The 21,610-nt window shown below is 48.4% G+C and overlaps 1 protein-coding gene across 8 annotated transcripts in view; it reads left to right on the forward strand.

The window, feature by feature from the left end:
* LOC135908716 (rifampicin phosphotransferase-like) overlaps window positions 1-13,861 on the forward strand; it is a 56,961-nt gene extending 43,100 nt beyond the window's left edge. For all 8 annotated transcript variants that reach the window (XR_011512990.1, XR_011512991.1, XR_011512989.1 and 5 more), the window contains one exon: window positions 13,662-13,861. Coding sequence is in view for 4 of the 8 variants with exons in the window: in XM_070536408.1 (XP_070392509.1) it covers window positions 13,662-13,735 (74 nt within the window). In the remaining 4 variants the exon portion in view is untranslated. The remainder of the gene's footprint in view (window positions 1-13,661) is intronic.
* The last annotated feature ends 7,749 nt before the right edge of the window (window positions 13,862-21,610 follow it).

Here is a 21,610-nt window from a genome sequence, read left to right on the forward strand (position 1 = left end):
CCCCTAACATCCCTAGTGCTGTTATCGAAAATCTGCTTCTTAAGGAATAGCATTACATCCTGTGTGGAAAGACCGGGCCTGAAGCCGACCATGTTGTGCGGGAACAGTTCGTTGCGTCCTATGTAATCCGATATCCTGTGCAGGATCGCATGCTCCGCTACCTTGCCTACGCAAGAGGTTAGCGATATTGGCCTTAGGTTGTCAAGGTTTAGGGGCTTACCCGGTTTCGGGATAAGCACAACCGAGGCCGCTTTCCACTCGTCCGGGACGCACCCGTTCTCCCAAGTTTTGTTGACCTCTTTCGTTAGCAGCTCAATTTATCTATCATCCAGGTTCCTTAGCAGTCTGTTTGAGATGCCGTCCGGACCTGAGGCCGACCTGCTATTTAAGTTGTGAAGTACTGCTCTGATTTCGAACTCCGTGAAGGGGTAATCAAGCTCCTTTACCGTGTCACATTCGATGTTGGGATATTCCTTTGAGTGTGCTGCGCCTAGCGGGAGATATCTATTGGCTACCTCGTCTAAGAGCGTTTGTTCGGTTCCCCCTTCTTGTTTGTACCTATGAAGGAGGCGGCACAATGTCTGTCTTTGACTGCTATTGGTTTGCGTGTCATCTAGCATGTGCTTAAGGAGATTCCATTTTCCGCCTGTGCGCATACGCCCATCGACTGTTGAACAAATTTCATCCCATTGTAGACTAGCTACTTCGGTGCAGTACTGTTCAATCTCCCTGTTAAGTGCGGCAACCCTCTTTCGCAACCTCCGGTTAAGCCTTTGTGTTTTCCATCGCCTCAAAATAGAGGCTTTAGCTTCCAAGAGATGCGCGAGGTGCTGGTCCTTCCTGGAAACCTCGAGCTCGGTTCGAATAGTTTTTGTAGCCTTTTCAACGTCTGCTCTGAGTCTCTCGACGAGTTCGCTGAAGCTGGCGTATTCGCCAGTGTCCTCCTTTCCGAGCTTACGGAAAGCATCCCAGTCCGTCACTTTAAATTCCCTGGCCTGTGGGGCTCTGACCTGAAGGGTAACACTAATGATGAAGTGATCGCTGCCGAGGTTTTCTTGCTTGTTATCCCATGTTGTTTGCTCTACATTTATGATAACGGCAAGATCGGGGGTTGTGTCTCTAGCCACCTACGTGCCCAGTCTCGTGGGGAAACGGGGATCGGTGATGACTGTTAGCGCTATGTCATCGATGGCCCGCGCTAGATTGGTGCCCTTAACTGTCTGCCTGATGTACCCCCATGCGTTGTGTGGGGCGTTGAAGTCTCCCGCGATTACTAACGGTGACTCTCTAGCGAGCGAAGCCGCCTTCATAAACAGGGAGTGGAAAGACTGTCTCTGATCGGATGGTGGGCTGTAAACATTGAGGATAAACACGCTTTGTTTAAGCCAGCTGTTGTGGATAACCTCGACCAGAAGTGCCTCCATTCTGCTGCGACCTGGCTGAATGTCATGTTTAACGTATGCGAGCGTTTTGCTCACTAGCGTAGCTATACCTCTCTTGGACTCCCCCCTTGCCGCCACCGATTTGTAGCCTGAGAGGGTGGGTGTAACACACAGTGTCTCCTGTAGCAAAATTACTTGCGGCCTTTTGGCCTCCGCTGTAATGTACTGTTGCAGCGAAGTCTTGCGCCTTTGAAAGCTAGCGCAATTCCACTGCCAAATCACTACATCCTTTTGAGTGCCGGCCATTTTGCTAGTTTAGATTTTGATGACCCTTCGGGACCATCCCAGTACCGTCATTAGCTGCAGCGTGCCTACGAACCTTTGAATTGGCCTTTATAGCCATCTTGTTTTCAACTGCTACTACTTTATTCTCTATAGCTCCTACTTTACTTTCAAGTGCTCCCATGCGCTGCGCGAGCTGGTTAATGCTTGCCTGATTTTCTTTGGAAATCCCAAGTAACTCTTGGAGCATTTTGTTCTGCGAGCTTCGCGCCCCGGCCATCTCCGACTCGCTCATCTCCGAGTCGTCCTCAAGTGGAGGGGAGGGGGGGGCCTTACGTTTCGCTTTGCTGACCTCGACTTTGGTTTCCTGCGAGCTTTTCTGCACGGCATTATCCGCCGCTTTCGCACCCTCGACCCTGCTTTGAATGTCCTGCGCAACTTTCTGCTTGCATAGCTCTTCTTTCAGACTAGCAATCTCCTGACGTAGTAGTTGAATTTCCCGCTCTGCACTATGCTCTGGCGATACCGACCGCGTTACCTTTGGGTTCGGGCGTCTTCGCCACTCGATCCGCCCAGGTGACCTCCTCCTGAAATCTCGTTCGAGACGACCAGCGCCCTCTGGAACGGGAGCGGCTCCGCTTGGTGTAGCGCCGCCGCGTAGATGGCGTCCTGGAGCGACCTCTTCCGAGGGTGCTGGCGACGCTGGTACATACGCTGGAGTCGCGTGACTGCATTCCTCGGGCCAGCTGTGTCTTCTCGGCACGCCGGTGGCGTTGGCGTCTTCTCCTTCTGACGATGTAGGGGACGTGAAACCTGTGTTTGCATACTCTGTCCGCAGTGGGATGTGGACCTTCGCATAGCGAACACTTTGGAATGCACTCATGATCATCCGCTGGTGATTTCTCTCCGCACGTGCGGCACCACTTGCTGTTTGGATTAGGGCAAACGTCGGCACGATGTCCTAAACCTCCGCAGCCATAACAAACCTCCGTGTGTCTCCTGCATAGCGTGCAGCGAAACATGCTCGCGCCGCAAGACACATAACTGGGCACCTTCATACCCTTGAACAATACTACCACAGCCGTGGTGTTCTTGATTCTTTTGGCCTCGATGGCTCCTGGGTTGCAGCGGTTCACGATTCTTGCTCGCAGTTGAGCCTCGTTGACATCCACGTCGACACCCCGTATTACTCCTTTACACGTGTCGTCGGGGGGAGCCGGGTACACAGAGATCCGGTACGTGCTTTCGCCTAGTCGGACTTGCTGTGCCTTTACGCAGGCGCACGCATTTTTCTCGTAAGGAGTACACACCACTTAGATGTTTTCGGTACCGTTGGGGCAAAAGGTGTCCTCTTCAATTTCGGCTGGAGCCAGGGCCCCCACCATGGCTAGGGCTTGCTCGAAACGTATTTGGCTAAACTTGGTCACGTTCAGGCCGTCCCTTGGCCTGACGATGATGCGATACGTGTCCCACGGCAGTCGAGGGAGCCTTGAAGTGGCGACGATGCACTGGTACGCGCTCCGTGGGGCGGCAGTGCGGCCTCCGTCCTTTCGCTCGCCACGTCTTGGGTTGCCTTCGCGGGTAGTAGTCGCCACTCTCATCCCCTTGCAGTTCTTTCGGCCATATGCCGTCATCCAGCCAGGGCTGCTTGCTTCTTCTTGAGAGATGTCTTCTCCCTCCACGATCTCCATCCTGCGCTCCATCTTAGACCGTGGTCGCAGGGCTAGGCCCCGGCCTACCCGCGCTGCCTCGCCGAGGTTAGGCCTGGCTACCGCGCTAGGGTTGGCTGTGCCGCGGCGCAGTCGGAACTTCACACACTCGTAAAACGTCGAACAAATCACGCACCGTGAAACGTCCGGTAACGGTGAAGCCCTCACAACTTGCTGCGTCGATTAACGCATAATTTACTCGGTTTCGAGGAAGGAAACCAACCGAAATCATTGAAAAAAAAAACAGAAGCCGAAATCATCGCCGACGCATAAGGAAGAAGCTTCTTTGTGCTCGAGGTGCGTACTGCCAACATACATGATCTTCACCTAAGGTACTGTTAATGCCTAAAAATTGTAATCACCCCTGCAAGGGTAGCTCATGCGTGAAAACCAACCCCCGTCCCTCCTCTTTAAAGCTGTCTAGGACAGTGCTTACACCACCTGTGTAAGTCAACACGTTCAGTGCGTTAAAAACTATAAAAAAATCGTCAACATACCTGAACACTTTTAGTACACCCTTTTCTGTTAAAATTGGCTCCAAGGTGCTGTCAATACAGGTTAAGAAAATGTTAGTAAGCACCGGCGCTACCCAGGATCCAATACAAATCCCTTGTCTTTGTCGATAAAGCTTGTTCTCGAAAGTGAGAAACGTCACATCAAGGTAAAATTCTAGCATTATCATAAAATTGTGTATTGATACGCCAGAGGAGTTCCGGAACTCTACTGCCCCGTTACGTTCTATAGCATCTCTGACACAACGATATAAGGCATCATGGGGCACAGAGTAAAGCAAGTCTTCAACATCTACTGAAAGCACATAACCAATGGAGGTACTTCCATTAGTAAGAATAAGCCATTTTATTGAAGATACGAACTGGATGCATGCATGCACCCCGAAGTTTCATATCCCTCGGCCAACTCACTGTTAATTAAAACTGTTCAAGTAACCTCCTGCACAGTTTATTGATCATGGATTTCGCTTTATGATGCAAGAGTCTCGAAATCTCGCTCAAATGACGCATTGCAGGAAGGAAAACCTGTTCAGGAGTTCATTCATCAAGACCACAGGTTTTTTTTTTCAGCCGCCATCGTTGAAAAAGGTCCCATAAATTGAGAGGGACGTCAGAGAAAACGGCTATATTTTCCTGGCACCCTTAACTGCTTACTTGATAAGTACAAAATATTGGTACGTAAACAAGTTAATCTTGCGTTTGTCATGTCTATAAGTGCCTCTTTCGATGTTCGTGCCTGTATTGCCTTTTCAGCACCTCCAAATTCCCTTTTTCCTTATTTCTCATGGCTCCATTTTGGTTATGTTGTTGATATGGAAGCAAACAAACCGCTTCTTCATCTGAACAGTAATGACAAAATCAACATGTGGAGGCCTGCAAGGTCAAGTTAAGCTAACAGGAAATGTAAAATTAGTCATTCACCCGACTTTAGGAAACTGCTACAAAGGAAACCCACACAGGTTCCCGGGAACATCTTTGCAGACTGAACACATGCTTCAGACTGCCCCATGATTTATGAGTCTGGGATAAAATGAAAAACTAGGTTTGCACGTTGCAATATATCCTCTTCTTCATGAAGTCTTAATCCCAGGGACCAATGCCATGCCGTAACACTATAAGACCTGATAAAGGCTGCTATTATTCACTGGAGCCACCTTGCTGCTACCATTGCTCTTATCCCGGAATCTGTGAAATTAAAATCTGTTGTTTACACTGCCTTTTCTTGAACAAATTGCATATGCATCTTTTTCTCTCCTGCTCTTCTCTGTAAAGCCATCTGGCCTTGAGAGAATTTGAAATAAATTAATTTTATTTCGTCCAATTATTTAGTTTTCTCTTCAAGAATATTTAGCTTTCTCTGAAATACACCAATTGTTGCATCTTTCTTTCCCGCGGCTGCTGAGCACGAGGTCGGGGAATCGAATCCCGGCCACGGCGGCCGCATTTCGATGGGGGCGAAATGCGAAAACACCCGTGTACTTAGATTTAGGTGCACGTTAAAGAACCCCAGGTGGTCAAAATTTCCGGAGTCCTCCACTACGGCGTGCCTCATAATCAGAAAGTGGTTTTGGCACGTAAAACCCCCTAATTTAATTTTAATTTTTTCTTTCCCGCACTACCGACCGATATGCAAACGTCATCCCCGCGCTAGACAGTGTGGTCAGCAGGCTTTCCTTTTCTATGTCAACGAATCTGTCTCTGTCTCTCCACTTTTACAATGAATTAAGTCTGCCTGACCCTTAGCGTACTGTGTAGAACGACAACAAAGTTTTTAGAGGAAATAGACAAGCACTTGCATCTCTTCGAAAGGATGTCCAAGTAAAACTTTGAATTGCTGCAATCACAATGAGCATGCATGTATGTCCCAATTGTCACGTTTCTAATGCATGCCATTAGGAAAATTAACAAAAAACAGCTGCACTTTCAGACAGTACTTCTGGCTAAGGGAGCATATCAAGACATAATATCGTTGGTTTCTTTTTTTTTAACATTCAAGAAGCACTGTCAACACACCTCGCAAGTGTGAAGGGGCCATGTGTGAGCCTATTATGCTTCAGTGGCTCCCATGCCCAATTGCCCGAAAGAAGGCAGGCCTTGTATAAAATTATTTTTTTTGAAATTTGGTTTCTTATAGGTATTTTGTTTTGAAACACAGAAAGTAGCCTTAACTGCAAAAACATGAAACTTCTGGCAGTGTCTTGCAGAGCACAAAAACTAAGAAAATGCCAAATTGAAATGCCAACACTGCAGGTGGGTGCCAACAACGAAACATTGGCACCCACCTTGCAAGGGTCTGCGTCACTCTCTTCTGCAATGCAGAAGAGAGTGACACAGGACTCGGTAATCTGAAGCTTAGGCCCAGCTTATGCATAGTCTACTTGCTCAGAGCTGATGCCTTAAATTTAAATGGAACTGCAGGATGGCCTCCACTACTCTGCTGTGTCATCAAAGACCATTCCATATTCCCACAGACTCTTTATCCGCTACCTGAAAAAAAGACATCATCGCGTGAAGCTGAAAAAGCTGAGCTGCCATGGAGGAAAATTGGTCAGCCACCTTATTGGCTGGCCACTGTATCTCCACACGGCTCTGGCCAATACCTGTAATTACGGCAAATATACTATGTATTTGCAGTTTCCCACAACATCTTTGGTGATGGTACTGCGTCACAATATCTCACTAACAAATTCTGCTAATTATCGTTATTTTTCTAAAACGAACACTTTTTGTACCTGTTCGCAGTTTTCTTGTTTGGACATGTATATTCACCCAGCACTTCCACCAATGATGTTTGAGTACTTCATCAGCGGAGTACAAATGGCATCGTCGTTTTACCATTGACCACATGACAGAAACATACGTACAACGACGGCTGTACACACTGGCTGATCGCGTCACAAACGCACGCTCCTCTTGTTAACATCCGTTCAGCGCTTGTGTAGAACCAAACAATCGGTTCGCACAGCCGCAGTAGAAAACGATCGTCAAAAACGCGTCAAATATACAAGTCGCTTGACGCGAACACGTTGTTGCACCTTGTACCGCTTCGTTTGATTCCGAACAAAGCTAGGCGCGAAAAACGCATCACAAACACACACAAGTCGATTTACAGAAACACGTTGTTCTACCTTCTATCGCTTCGTTCGTCGTCGTGCTGTTTGCGCTCACAAACATGGCGTACACACAACTCTGCTTGCATAAACAGGCTGTTCCACGGCGCATTGCTTCGTTTGATTCCGAAACACTGCTAGGCGTTGCCTGGGCCGTGCGGGCGAAGTCAGCGGTGTTTCTCTGAGGATGGGCACTTGGGCGCTCAAATGACTCAACGGAGTTAGGTATGTTTCGCCCGACCTAGGATACCCTAGGAGGAAACGTACCTATATGAGCAGTTCCCGTAGGTGCCGCGCGGGGGCTCTGTAGTCAAACGTCTGTACAGGTAGAAACTGAACAGGTAGAAACAACGTAGAAAGTACAACAGCAGAGACTGACGCAAATAAAGTGGCCACTAGGAGTTCAAGAAAGCTACGAAAAACATATTTAACACCAGGATCAAGTACATAAACATGCAAGGCGGTAGAAATAGAGTGAAGTGGTTAGAAATAGAATAGCAGTTAAAGGACGAAGAAGTGGGTGTATACGCACTACGAGAAACACATCGCAGGGGTCTAGAAGACCAACTGTTTATTCAGGGCTACGTCTGGGAAGGGCGAAACAGAACAACAACGGAGAGGAAAGGAGGAGGAGCAGGTATGCTGATACATCAAGGAACAAATTGGCAAATAATAAAGTGAACTTGCAAAGAACGTGTCTGGGTGTCAAGTACAATTGCCGCTAAAAAGAAATGGCTAGGAGTAGTTTATTTAGGGGCAGGGGATAAATGCAGGCAAGAGAACAAATATCTAGTGAAGTGTCTCAATGACGATATTGACACGTGTAGTTATCTTTATCGTGCGACCACGTTTCGCCGCTTAACAAATGTTATCTCACGGCGCGGGACTTGCCTGCATGTATCCGAAGTTTCTGGAACGTTATCGATGCTTCTATCCGCTGTCGTCGCCGAACCTTGTGTTATCTGATTTCATCACTTGACGCGAATGGTGTAGAACATTGTGGAAGGCACGTGGGTCCCAACGATTAGTCTGGAACATTCGATGGCTACTGTATAAAAGCCGACGCGCTTGACCCACTGATCAGATTTTCGACGATCGCCGACCGTGTTCGCCGCTATCGTTGGGCTATAAGTGTAGCCAGTTTAGTGGGCACAGGGTCGCCCAATAAAAGTTACTTTTGTCGTTCACATTGCTACTGTGTTCTTCAACGTCACCACCACGTGACAATATAATGCAGTTTGGAGAAGGTGCCGATATTATTCTGCTAGGTGACATGAATGGCCACATAATTAATTTTTAATTATGGGGTTTTACGTGCCAAAACCACTTTCTGATTATGAGGCACGCCGTAGTGGAGGACTCCGGAAATTTCGACCACCTGGGGTTCTTTAACGTGCACTTAAATCTAAGTACACGGGTGTTTTCGAATTTCGCCCCCTTCGAAATGCGGCCGCCGTGGCTGGGATTCGATCCCGCGACCTCGTGCTCTGCAGCCTAACACCATAGCCACTGAGCAACCGCAGCGGGTGAATGGCCACATCGAGCATCTGGATGGATACACAGATTGTAACGGGAAGTTGATGCTAGACTTTTGTGAGCGACACAACCTAGTTATAGTAAATAAAGTACCTAAGTGTGGAGGGACAAATCACGTGGGAATCCCTAACAGCAAACGACCATTCCTTAAGGTCGCAGGGGATGTATAGCAAGCTCACAATAGTGGAATTAGACGAAGAGGGAAAGTACAGCCTCAGAAGTGATTAGTTATTAGAACTGATTAGCGTATTAGTCTATAGATGGGAGCCCTCCTCAAAATAGAAATGTAGGGAAGTCAAAAAGAGTACTCCAAGTTAAATGACGAAAAAATAGCGCAAATAGCGGCCGGGACAGAGGAAGCAATAGAAAAACATCCCATAGAAAAGTGGGATTAAAATGAGTTAGAACTACTCATTAGTACAAAAATAGCAGAAGTAAAAGGAGTAAACCGCTGCAGAGAAAAGCGGAAGCTACAATGTTGGTGGAATATGGAAATAAAGGAGGCCATCGAACAACGTGGTTGGCATCACGAGAACAAACAGGAGGAAAGAGGGCGCAGTTATCTGAAGAGAAAATAGGCCAGAAATAGGAATCTTATCGACAAAAGAAACAACAAGTGCATGTCCTCGTCCAGGCTAAAATGAAGCCGCCCTCTAATCGCTGGCGGGCTGAAGTCCGCGGTGCAACTAAAGAGGGTTCATCAAAAATCTGGAACCATATAGGCTGGCTGGGTAAAGCGAATCACGGACAGCAGAAACAGATTCATGATGCTGAGGGAAAACGTTTAGAGGGAGATGACCCTGTGAACTACATTGGTTCAGTTATGGCTGAGTCATTTAGGAAAGACGATAGGGCAATCGCCCCAAATGAGGGAGCAACACAGGATAGCACAATAGAAAACAGCTTAGAATTGACCAATCTTAACTGGTAAAAGGCGGAAGCAAATGTTCCAAAATGCACGTCCGCAGGGATCGACAAAATTCCAATCAAGTTAATTAATGAACTTGGCCCAAGAGACAAGGAAACGCTGGTAAAAGCATTGGAGGCAGTCATAACAAATAAGTGAATTCCGCATAGGTGGAAACAGAGTAAAATGAATTTGATAGTATAGTATTCTTCCGACCAATTACGATAACATCAGTTATATATAGGCTGGTGATGCAGGTGGTGAAATTAAGAATGCAGTCATGGGTAGAAATTAATAGAATACTCCGAGAACTTCAGAACGGGTTCAGAAGTAGTAGGCGCTTAGATGATATCTTGTTCGTGCTTACCCAGTGCATAGAAATAGCTAAGGCAGAAAATAGACCTCTGTATTTTGCCTTCCTGGACATAAGCGGTGCATACGACAACGTGAACAGGGAACTCCTGTGGAACACATTAAAAAAAGAAGGTATCGGTCATGAGATAAGATTTCCTACAGGAAATATATCGAGAAAATAATGTCGACATAACATGGGAAGGAATTAAGAGAACGAAAACCGTCGAGGTTCACAAAGGATTAAGGCAAGGTTGTTCTCTATCACTGCTGCTGTTCATACTTTATTCGATAAGTATGGAAAGAAGGCTACAAGGAAGCAATCTAGGTTGTAATCTGTCATACAGAATAGGCGGAAAGGCAGTAGGCAACGACAACCGGGTTTAATGTATGTGGACGATATTGTACTGTTAGCAGATAGCCAGGATGATTTGCAAACTCTGGTTAATTATTGTGGAGACGAAGGAGACAGTATAGCTTTCAGTTATGGCGCAGCTAAGGCTGGTGGGATGTTTTTCAACGATACAACTGATCAGGAGCTTACAACGCAAGGCCATGAAATACAAATATATTGAAGTACAAAAAACAAATACAAATGTTCTGGGGTATGGATAAACAAAGGGCAGATGTACACGGAAAAGCACGAACAGTCTCTCATAGCAAAAGGGCGAATAGATGCAGGGATAATACATAGGGCATTGTGGGGGTACAACAGGTATGAAGTACTGAGAGGTATTTGGAAAAGAATAATGATGCCGGGGCTTACGTTCGGGGATGCGGCCTTGTGCTTAAAGGCAGAAGTTCAGTCGAAAGTAGAAGTAAATCAGAGAGCTGTCGGAAGATTAGCACTAGCTGCCCACGGGAAAACCACGAACGAGGAAGTACAGGAGGATGTGGGCTGAGCGTCGCTCGAAGCACGGATAGCTCAGAGTAAAATCCTGAACGAAAACCGTCTGAGGAAATTCGACAATAACAGGTGGGCAGCTAAGGTGTTTAAATATCTATACAGAAAGAGCACTGGCTCACAATGGCGGAAAACAGCTAGGAAGCTAACCAGTAAGTATGCCAGAGACGAGGACGGAGAAAGACAGAGCATTAAATGACAGGTTGAAAACGCGGAAGGTAAATATTGGATAAATTCAATGTAAAAGAAGCTTAGTGTTGAACTATACCGATACTGGAAACAGCAGATCAGGAAAAAAGCGTTTCATGGTAACTCAAGAAACAGTGCCCTACTCTTTTCAACCTAGGTCAGGATGTCTTAGAACGCTATAAAAAAATTTACGAATAAGAAGACACATGTACCGTGTGTGGTAAATCTGTAGAAACAATTGAACACCTCATACTAAAATGTGATGGCATCCATCGCGATGTCGATGCGGGTGCAGTCACGCTTCCTCAGGCCCTAGGGTTTAGAGACAACAATAGCCATCTAAATAAATATGAAGTGGAAATAATCCAAAAGCGATTGGAAGATTGGTGGCTCAAAGCAGAGAGGTGACATAAAGTTAAAAGTGTAGGAAAAAGTGTTTAAAGAAAATGGCGAATTCTAATGTCTTACAACACAGTTAAACAAAAATAGAAGCTGAGCATGGTGGCAACTGCCATCACCACGTTTCAAAAGGGACGCTCCAACCTTCCATCCATCCATGTACGAGCGTGCGACGATAAATGCGCGGACCGGTCAGCTGCGCTCCAAAAACGGCGCAAACGGCGTCGGCGGCCGCCTCTTTGAACGGCGGCCGCCGACGGCCGCCGTTCAAAGAGGCGCGTGGGTCCTTCGGAGGGAACAGCCGATGGCGCGCGCGTCGACGCATAGACAGGGTATCGAGGGGATGGAATTTGGGCTCGCGCAGCGCAAGCGGCGTAGCGTTAGCGGCCGCAAGGGGCGCTTGCGCGTGGGCCGGAAACTTCGGACTATAAACGCGCCCTAACTGGTATTCTGACAGTTCAAATCATTGTCTTCTCTATAGCAAGCTTCTTACTTGCTCCTTTGTGGAGACCTTATTATTCATCTTCAAGGCGAATGCTTGCGGTCCTTCGCGAAGTAAAACTCCTAGCTGCACTTGAGCTTGCTCACTGTGCTCCGCAGTATGTATTGCACTTTTGCTGTCTTGGCGTATTTTTGCTGCGTCGTTATTCCTCGCCAGATGGTGCTTCGTTCTTTCGACGAGCGTGGGCCTTAGTCATGACAACAATTCGCTCGCACAGCTGAAACCTAGGAGCCGTGAATGTTCATTGTTACTGCAGAGAGGGGGCGCTGTTGTTCCCCACAGAACTGCGGCACGTACCGTCCGTAGAAACTGGTAAAGGAAAGAACAGGTTCCAAAGGACGGACTTTCCACGGACCTTTCACACAAGTTACAAAGGATTCCCGGTGTTTCCTGCCAAATCCACGTGGCATGTGTGCTAAACAGCATTCATTCTCGGCACAAGCCCGACACTTTCAAAGAAATTGCTGGTGAATGGAGAGTAAATACCGGTACGCGTATGCTACGTAGAGGTGACGAGAAGCACTGGGAACCCTTTGTAATTTGTATAGGTTTGGCGTACTCTCTTTCGTTGTAGAAAAGAGTGCGTCGCCCAGACGGGTACATTTCTTAATGAGCGGTGACGGAAGCACCAGAATACCCTTCGCAAACTGATCATTGTGCTTGGCTGGTCACCATGCCACACATTGCGCGTGCTGCGTATGTGAAACTTTGTTCTGTACAAAACAAGTGCTGCTTAAAATCCTGGTCACATGAATGAGGAATTTGTAGAAGCTGTAGAGATCCACAACAAACGTGGAAATTTATTAATTCAATGAAATAATAAATAATTAATTTACCCTACAGGTTCGGAGGAGCATTCGGTACAGGGTTACAAAGAAATGACAATAATAAGGGCAAAAAAGGAACTACATAGTAAGAGCAACAAATAAGTTTTTACATTGAAAGGTAAAAGAACACTTGTAAACATTGAAAAAAGAACAAAGTCAAGGGAATACCATGCAATACAAAGTCGTAAAGCATAGTCAAGAGAACATCTGAGGTTGCAATTGTTAACGAAATTTGGCAGGATATTTTAATGAAGCAATCATTTGCCAGGATATGCATTTTTGTCAGAAAAAGAAATATTGTTTCCGTCATTTTTGAGAGTGGCATGGGACGGAAGGTCTCCCCTGGTTTAAAGTGTTTATGCGTTTTTACTTTTTTTACTTTTTTTAGTGCGACGACATGAATTTGACGTAATGTCATATAATACAATCAGTGCCATCGGTCTTCCATCGCCTTGTATGTTTCCGTTCGCGCTCAACTGCACATGACAGCGCGGGGTTGGGATGTTTCTTCATCACCCACCACATTGCTCATTGATTCGTCAACTGACCATAAGTGCACGTCATTCCTTCCCTCTCTCTGCGTGCGTGGGTACGTGTACGTGCTTGCGTTTGTGTGTGTGTATTTTACCAGATAATCAGATGTTTGAACAAGCCGGCAGCGAAATTGGGCAACGTTCAATATAATCAAACAAAACAAAAGCGTCAAACTGCAACGTATTTGTCTCTCGTAACCTTTGTCCCGTGCTTTAAGTTCACTCGTTCAATTTCATTTTAGGTATACACCACCTAGATCAGCCGAAAAGTATTTTGGCGATAACCCCATACTTCATTGCTGCATCAAGCTGGTCTTCTTTCTGTTTCCAGGCCAGCCATGGAGAAGTGCCGCAACTTGCTCTTTTTATCGCGACAATTTAACATAGAATGTAATGTTAAGAAACACAGTGTTGGAAGTGGCACCTGGAGCTTTCAAAAAATACTCAATCCACTACGCATCCGTCCATTGTGATGCGTGATGTTTTTTTTTTAGTGCTGTATTTTTCTTTCTTTGCAGGTGATTTTCTTCAGCTGGATGGAAACACGGGTGTTTTGAGAAAAGTTTTAGTTCCCCGTGTCCAAGATGACTGAAGTCCCCTGCACAACAGCGGCACAAATACGATTCACTTTCACAAATGCTTCTGCATGCAAACGCTGCAGAATCGAGCATCTGGACTGTGTACACCAATCAACCATTCATTCAGCTTTATTAAAGGAGTGTTTGACCATTTTCGGATTATTGTTTTTTTTCTGCAAAGGTGCTTACAGTCAGACAACGGCAGATCCCCATGCTTGTTAGCTCCTCTTAGGCTATGTGTATGGTCATCACAGACGCCGGCATCCGGATGCACGCTCTCACCGACGTTCTAGTGCGTGGTTCAGAATCCGCCGCCCTCGTGTAGCGTGCATTCGGCACACATTAAAGAACTACAGTTGATCAGAATTAATCCGGAGTGCCCGGCTACGGCGTATCTGACAATCAGAGCGTGGTTTCAGCACATAAAAGCGGAGGATGTAATTTTATGTTCTTTAACGTGCCGCCAACGAGGCACTGAAGTGCTATTGTGGGCATGCCAAAGGACTCTCATGAAACTAACTGAAAGATAATGAACAGAACAATAACAGTTTTAAATAATGCCAGAGGCATATTTGATGGAATAGGTAAGACACAGGGAGATCGAACTAATTATAGACTAACTATGGAGGCTTCATATGCAAATCTCCATAATGCGTTCTTTTTTTTTTTGCTGTCTGACCTGTTCAGACCTTACTTCAGCTTCCAGTACTGATCTTCAATTTTTTTGGTGTCCCATCATGCCGTAACAAGGAGTGTCCATTTTACGTTAGCCAGAGGCCGGAACTAGTCGTTAAACCACGCCACCTTCATCGATCAGTAGTTTTCCCAGATGCCTTCAATCCTTCGCATTCTAACACGAGGTGGTGATCACTACGAGTTAATTTCTTTGCGAACGCATGTACAAGGGAGGCAACGGCTGTCGGGGTTGTTGCTTTACCGTGGAAACTGACGTAAGTCGATGACGTTGTCTGTCGTGGCACACCCTGCTCTGGTGTTATTTCAAAAGGATTTGTGTTTTTGAGGGATTCCTCTGTGAAGATGTTCTTCTGGATCAGTGACTACAGCCAGGAGGTCATTTCGGCGGCGTTCCTGGTGGTGTGTGTGTGTGAAAACATTTATTGTAATGAGGCCCGGAGGGTCGACTTCTTAAGCCCACATTGGCACTGTCAGGCCAAGCCTTTCAGCGACATCATGGGCCCTCTGGACGACCCTTAGTTGGTCCTGAAACAATGGGCTTTGAATCCTTTTTTCCCACTGTGAACATTCTTCAACGAGGTTGGGGAGAGTCGCGGGACACCCCGCCAGCATATGTCTGATTTCTATGATGCCATTACAATCGTTTCAGTCCATCTTAATCACCCTCTCTGGATATATTTTATTAATGGTGTACCGTGGTACGGTGCAGGATATGTACCTGTTTGCAATAAGCGCAGTGAAACTGCCTGAGCCCTGTTCAGTTTTGAATGTGGCAATGGGAATTGCCTGCGTCCTAAATAGTAGTGTTTGGTAATGTCATTGTATGTTATTAACTGATCTCTAGATTCCCTGGCTTGATGGTGAACGGCTCGGTTGTGACTGCCATGGTTAGCAAGTCCTCGTGCCAAGTCATGAGCAACCTCATTGAGGCTTATGCGAGTCTTGTCCACTTTCCCCATATGCGCAGGAAACCATCGGATTTCAGTTCTCATTATCCCAATGTTTTCGAAAAGTTTAGCTCCAACACCAGCTACGTAGCCTTTATCAAAACACTTTTCGGCGGATTTCGAATCACTGTAAATGCAGGCCCACTTATTACTCCTGATGGCTAGAGCAATTGCCACTTGTTGCGCCACCATGGGGTCCTTGGTAAAAATAGTGATAGCTTCCTGCACCTTCCCTTGATAATTTGAGACAATGGCCGTATATGCTTCTTTACTTTTCACCCAGGCTGCATCAACTGTAGCTGCAAATTGGTTCTGCAGTTCTATTTCCTGCAAGAGTGCTTCAGCTCTTGCCTTTCTCCTTTCGACATTATATTCTGGATGCATGTTTCTGAGGAGAAGGTTGGTTCTGATCTTGTTCGTAACGTCAGTCCTTAGTTCTACTTCAGCCTCTATTGGGCTCCTTGATGTATTCAGTTCTGAACCTATTGCATGTAATATGTTCCTGCCAGTAGAGCGGCCCACATTGACACGTATACGCGTTTATCTTTTTCGAATGGCCGCTTTTCACCGGCTAACACATATCAAACGTTATCGCTCAGCGATGGACGCGCCTGTATGTATAGAAAATTTCGCGAATGTTATTTTTTTTTAATTCGAAAGCATGCCCTTAGGCATAATACAAAAGATGTTAGAAATACACGAACAGATTCGACTCTTGCAAAAAATCTAGGAGTGAACGATGATGGGGTCCATGAATCCAACGTTCAAGGTCGGGTGGGCGGCCAGGCCGAAGGCCTGTTGCCCGGAGATGGCGGAGACGGCTTAGATGAAGCCCTGGGCACGTCCATAATAGGTGTGTCACTGTCACATTTTGGATTCCTGTGTTGCAAAATGGGCACGATGAGCCGTAAGGACCATGGTATTGTTGTGGCCAGAGAGCGGTCATAGACGGGGTGAGCGCGACCCCGACACGTAGCCTCCTTAACGTAACCTCCTCTCGGCGGGTTAACCCGCCAGGGAGGTCTGACCCACACGGAGGTATGAGAGCTCTGTCGGAGGTTTTCCTTTTCCCGGATCAGTCGTCCACAGGCGTCTTCAGGAAAATGTGGAAGTGGGTATGTTGTAATCTGAGGGTGGGTCGCCATATCTGCTTCAAGGAGACCCGGCAGAGCTGCTCGAAGCACCCACTGGACGCGTATGAGGATATTCGTAGTGGCAGCAAGACGGTGAATGCTATCTGACAATAGGGTGGACCGAGATACCCTACGTATGTCGTGGATGGCTTGAGTCGAGTCTGTGCGAATGATGAGTTGAGAGTATCGAGCATCTTGAACAGTAGGTAGCAACGCGGCCAAGCCGTCTCGTATGGCAGCAAGCTCGGCAAGGTAGGCCGGTGGTGCAGGATCGGCAACGTACGAGCACGTTTGGCCTGCCTCTGGTATCAATGGACACACGAGAGCTGTGTGAATCATGGTGCCATTAACACTGGCATCAGTGTATGCTACAAGAGTCGTATCATCTTGGTTGTCATCGGCGCGATGAAGGCGGGAAACATGGGCATTCGCCTGACGAGGAACCGGGCTAAACAGACGACCAAGAGGCTTATTGTCACTTAATTGTACCCTTTCCCACGGAGCTACATCGGGTCTCGTAGATGCTGGATTGTCTATTTCGTGTCCCATGTACCGGGCCAGTGAAGCAGCCGAGCCGAAATATGATGGCTTTAGGGCGCGCGCGCATCGACGTTGGTGTACGAGTTCGTCAATAGTGTTGAGTTGGGACTCAGCCTGTAGAGTTGGCAACGGAGTGAGACGTGGTAGTCCCGTTATGGCCCGCATAGCTTCATTATTAATGGCCTCAAGGCGAGCCCATTGTGCCTTCGTGAGATGATGAAACTGGGCTCTGTAGACGAGTCGTGGTTTCAATACAGAACGGACCAGAAGGCGAGCCATGTTGGTGCTCGCTCCGCCAGATTTCTTCGCAATCCGACGTATCAACTGTATCGTTTCTGCGGCCTGTCGCTTTGCATTCTTGACCCATGGTCCCACAGATCCGGAGGAATCCATTTCAATGCCGAGTACACGGAGAGTTGAAGCCTCGTGTAATGGTTGCTGATCCAGAGTTAACTGAAGAGGCCGGAGTGCCAGTAGACGGCGCCCATACTTGTTCGCTACTGACATGTACGTCGTCTTGTCCTTGGAAATGTCAAGGCCTATCTGAGCACACCAGTTGTGTGTCATGTTTAGGGCCTCTTGGAGCGCTTGTTCTTGGTGGTAGATTTCAGGAGCAACCGACCAGACAGTGATGTCATCTGCGTACATTATGTACTGTGCGTTATGTATCGTGGCTAGCTTCCAGTCTAGTGGAAGGAGAGCAATATTGAAAAGGACTGGTGCGAGCACAGATCCTTGTGGGACACGCCGATGAGTGACGAACTGACCTACTGCTTGGCCAGCCAGGCGAATGGAGCAGGTGCGAGCGCACAGGAAGGCTTCGACGAATGTGCAGACACGGCTAGGGAATTGAAGCCAATGGAGGATTCTGACAATTGCTTCGTGACTCACATGGTCGTATGCTTTACGAATATCCATTGCCAGAATCGTTCGAATTCTTCGGGAGCGGCCTCCGATGAGAACCATAGAAGATAGGTACGCAAGGCCATCCTCTGCGCCTAGATGAGCACGGAACCCGATTTGGCCAGGATGATACCATGAGTACCGCTCGAGCCACCATGTAATACGTGTCGCGAGCATACGCTCCATCAGCTTGCCTAACGTTGAGGTTAGTGCTATTGGGCGCATATGAGCGATATTATCTTTGGGGTTTTCCGGGTTTGGGAATAGGGACCATTTCTGCATGCCGCCAAGAATCGGGAATGACTCCTGTAGGCCAAGCTTCGTTTATGGCCCCCAACAGCACTTGGAGAACCTTGCCTTCCGTGTTTTTATAAAGTTCATACGGTATGCCATCCGGTCCTGGTGCCTTGCATGGCTTCGACAGGTCAATTGCCGCTAAAAATTCCGCCATAGTGAAAGGAGCTTGTATACCCTCGATGTCAGAGAGCGTAGGTGGCGTGGCTGCGTCCGCCGGAAGGCAGTTTTGAACAACGAAGGGAGGCGGTGCTGTGTCCAAAGCCGGAAAAAAGGTGTGGGCGACAGTTTCTGCGAATACTGCTGGTGTCTGGCCCGATGCTAACAGGGCGCAGGCTGCGGGCTCTGGAGGGCGCCGACCACGTTCCATTACTCGGAAGGTGCGCCAAATGGAGGCATTGGACGACGAAGGTCCGAGAGAAGAGCACCAGTCCATCCAGCGGCCACGTTCTAAGCGGTGTTCATGGCGCCGAGCTACTGCAGTAAGGTGTTGGGCCTCTAAGCGAAGGGTATTTGACGCAGGGTCACGTTCTGATGCAAGTTCTGCTTGGCGGCGCGACGCCCAGAGACGCAGAAGTTGCAAATCAGGAGCGGTTCGCGATATATCAACCCACGACGTACGTGTCGCCTCAACCAATGCCGCCTTAAGACAATGGGACGGGTCCACCATGAAGTTGGATACATTGCTTTCTGATACCACCCTGTATCGATCCCAGTCCACCACTCGACATAGTCGGCGGAGGCGGCTTGTTCCGCCCGAAGATAAGCCAAGGTGAATCGGATGATGGTCGCTACCCCAGCAGTCGGGTTCACATGACCACGAGACGGTCGTCCTTCCTAGCCACCAAGATAAGTCCGGTGAGTGTGGCGGCACGCAAGGGTGGTCTCGCCGACGAGTAGGCACTGACACATTATTAAGGAGAGTGAATTGGGCGTCCATAAATGTGTCCAGCACACATGTACCACGCGCACTGGAAATAGCTTATCCCCATGTGGTGTGGGGCGCGTTAAAATCTCCTGCGACCATAATGGGGCAACCAGGATGTTTCTGTCGTAGGTGCGCCAGCCAGCCGAGACACAACCGAGCCGCACGACCGCTGTAAGGGCGGGCATAGTATGAAACGATGATAACGTCCGTGCGTTGGAGACGAACCAATACGGCCACGACTTCTTGCCATAGAGTACACCACCGTGAAAGATCCACACGAGTCTGATGAAGAGTGCATCTTACATACGCTGCAACCTTTCCTGCGTAGCACTCCTACGATCCAACATTGAAGGCGATGAGTATGCCACAAATCCTGGAATGGGGGGCAGGCCGTTGGATTCCTGAAGCAGTAGAGCCCAAGCACGCAGCTTCCCATATCTGAGACGCTGACGCAGCTCTCCGACCTTCCCCGCGATGCCGCCACAGTTCCACTGTAAGATGCCTTCTGGCACTCTTGAAGACGTAGCAGCCATCATAGATTAAGATTGGCCAGTAGAACCGAGGTGAGATGCTGGAGCTGCTGCGCAACGAAGCGCAGGAGTTCTTGGGGTGAAAGAGGCTTCGACACAGATGCCGGGTTAGCCATATGAGCAGGACTAGACGACGACGGCGAATGCGACGGCCGCGCTCCGTCATGACGACGCCGGAGCACTGTACGGCGTTCCTTGAGACGTTGGATCTCCCTTTCAAGGTTGGCGAGGCGAGCGTCGATCTCGAGCTCTTCGTCTGCCAAAGGAAGCGGCGTGTCTTCTATCGATTGAGATGCCCGTTGCGGTCGTGAAGTGGACGACCTAGCAGCTGCGCTATAGGTACGAGTGGCAGCATCACTTGTCTCTGTACTTGCTTTTGTCACCTGGCTAGTGTCCTCTTCCAGCGAGGCCAGAACGGCGTAACGGTTGTACACAGGGACTTGTTTCATTGATGAATCTCGAGGAGTCCTTGCTGGCTGTCGAGAATGGCGTTGTCGAGCCTTCTTAGTGGCCTTCAACTTCGTAGGACACGTCGTGGAAGTGATCTCATGATCGTTTGTTTGGCATAGGCCGCATCTAAACGATGCCGACGGTTCAGGCTCCATGGTGTCGTCCTTAGGTGGGTAGGGGCAGGATGATTCCATGTGTCCCTGTCTAAAGCAAGAGTAGCAGTACACAACGGAAGGCTTGAACGGACGCGGGCGCAGTACGCAGCCGTAATACAGGATGCGTTCAGGTAGGGAATTAGGACCTTGAAGCGTGATTAGGCACGTACGACCGCTGCCTAGGTAGCGAGCAGCCACGACCTTGTGTGTGGGACACGATAGTTCCTGCAGGAGCCTCTCGGGTTCTTCGTCAAGGTCAACGCCATTAACCACGTAGCGTCCTAAATCTGTACCACTGGCGAGGTACGCCTGGACTGGAAGGACACACTCTTCCGAGACTTGTATTTGTTGCAGTTCTTCGAGTTTATAAACTAGTGCCATAGCAGACACCCATACTGAGACCGTATTAGTGGGTTTGTGTAGAGCAAAACCTTGGAATCGGGAAGTCTCGAGGCAGGCGTCCAGGGCCGCTTGAATGATACGGTTGTGCAGAGTGGACATGTCATATCTAGCACGAGGCTTGATAACCACTTTGTACCACGATGTCGTTGGTGACTCCGGAGACGTGCGTGTCGGTCGTGCAGGCAGGCCTTGTGATGAGCGAGGTCTTTTCGGGGCTGCTGGAGCTACATTTTCATCCGATGGAAGGCCAGTAGCTTCCTTCGTCCTCTTGGCTGAGGTGTGCGTCACGACATCAGGGCTGTTCTGCTCCATGTTGGTGGTATCCATGCTCAGGGCGCCGCCTTCACCCGTTGCACTTGTCGCCACGGAGGAGACGTTCCTGGCTTGGATGGCAGTTGCATCGGTAATGTTCCGCTCCCTCGACGCAGCGGACAGCAGCTTGGATGCTCCGCGCCGGCGCGGCGAGTGCCGCGGGGGCACTCGCACTCGCGAAGCCGCACAAGAACTCGAGCTCGACGGCGCAGCAGGAGGGTGTAGATGACGACGTACCTTGTAGATAGGCGCCAGTAGTAATTACGAACCGCCAAAGCGATCCATAAACAACAGAGTTCCAGTAGCGGGGAAAAGAAACCAGCAAACGGGGCGAAAATCCGGAGCTACGGAAAAACACGTCCGTGCGGAACGAGCGCTGGAAACGCCCCCGCGAATGTTATCGATGCTTCTGTTTTCTGTTGTCACCGAACCTTGTGATCTGATTGCACGCGCGATGCGAATTGTGTGGTACTCGCCGGAAGACACGTGGATATCAGCGATTACTCTGGAGCCTTCAACCACACATGTAAAAAGCTGACGCGCTTTACCTACTGATCACATTTTTGATGATCACCGACTGTGTTCGCCGCTATCGTTGT

Source organism: Dermacentor albipictus, chromosome 3, assembly GCF_038994185.2.
Source record: "Dermacentor albipictus isolate Rhodes 1998 colony chromosome 3, USDA_Dalb.pri_finalv2, whole genome shotgun sequence".
Taxonomy (NCBI): Eukaryota; Metazoa; Arthropoda; class Arachnida; order Ixodida; family Ixodidae; genus Dermacentor; species Dermacentor albipictus.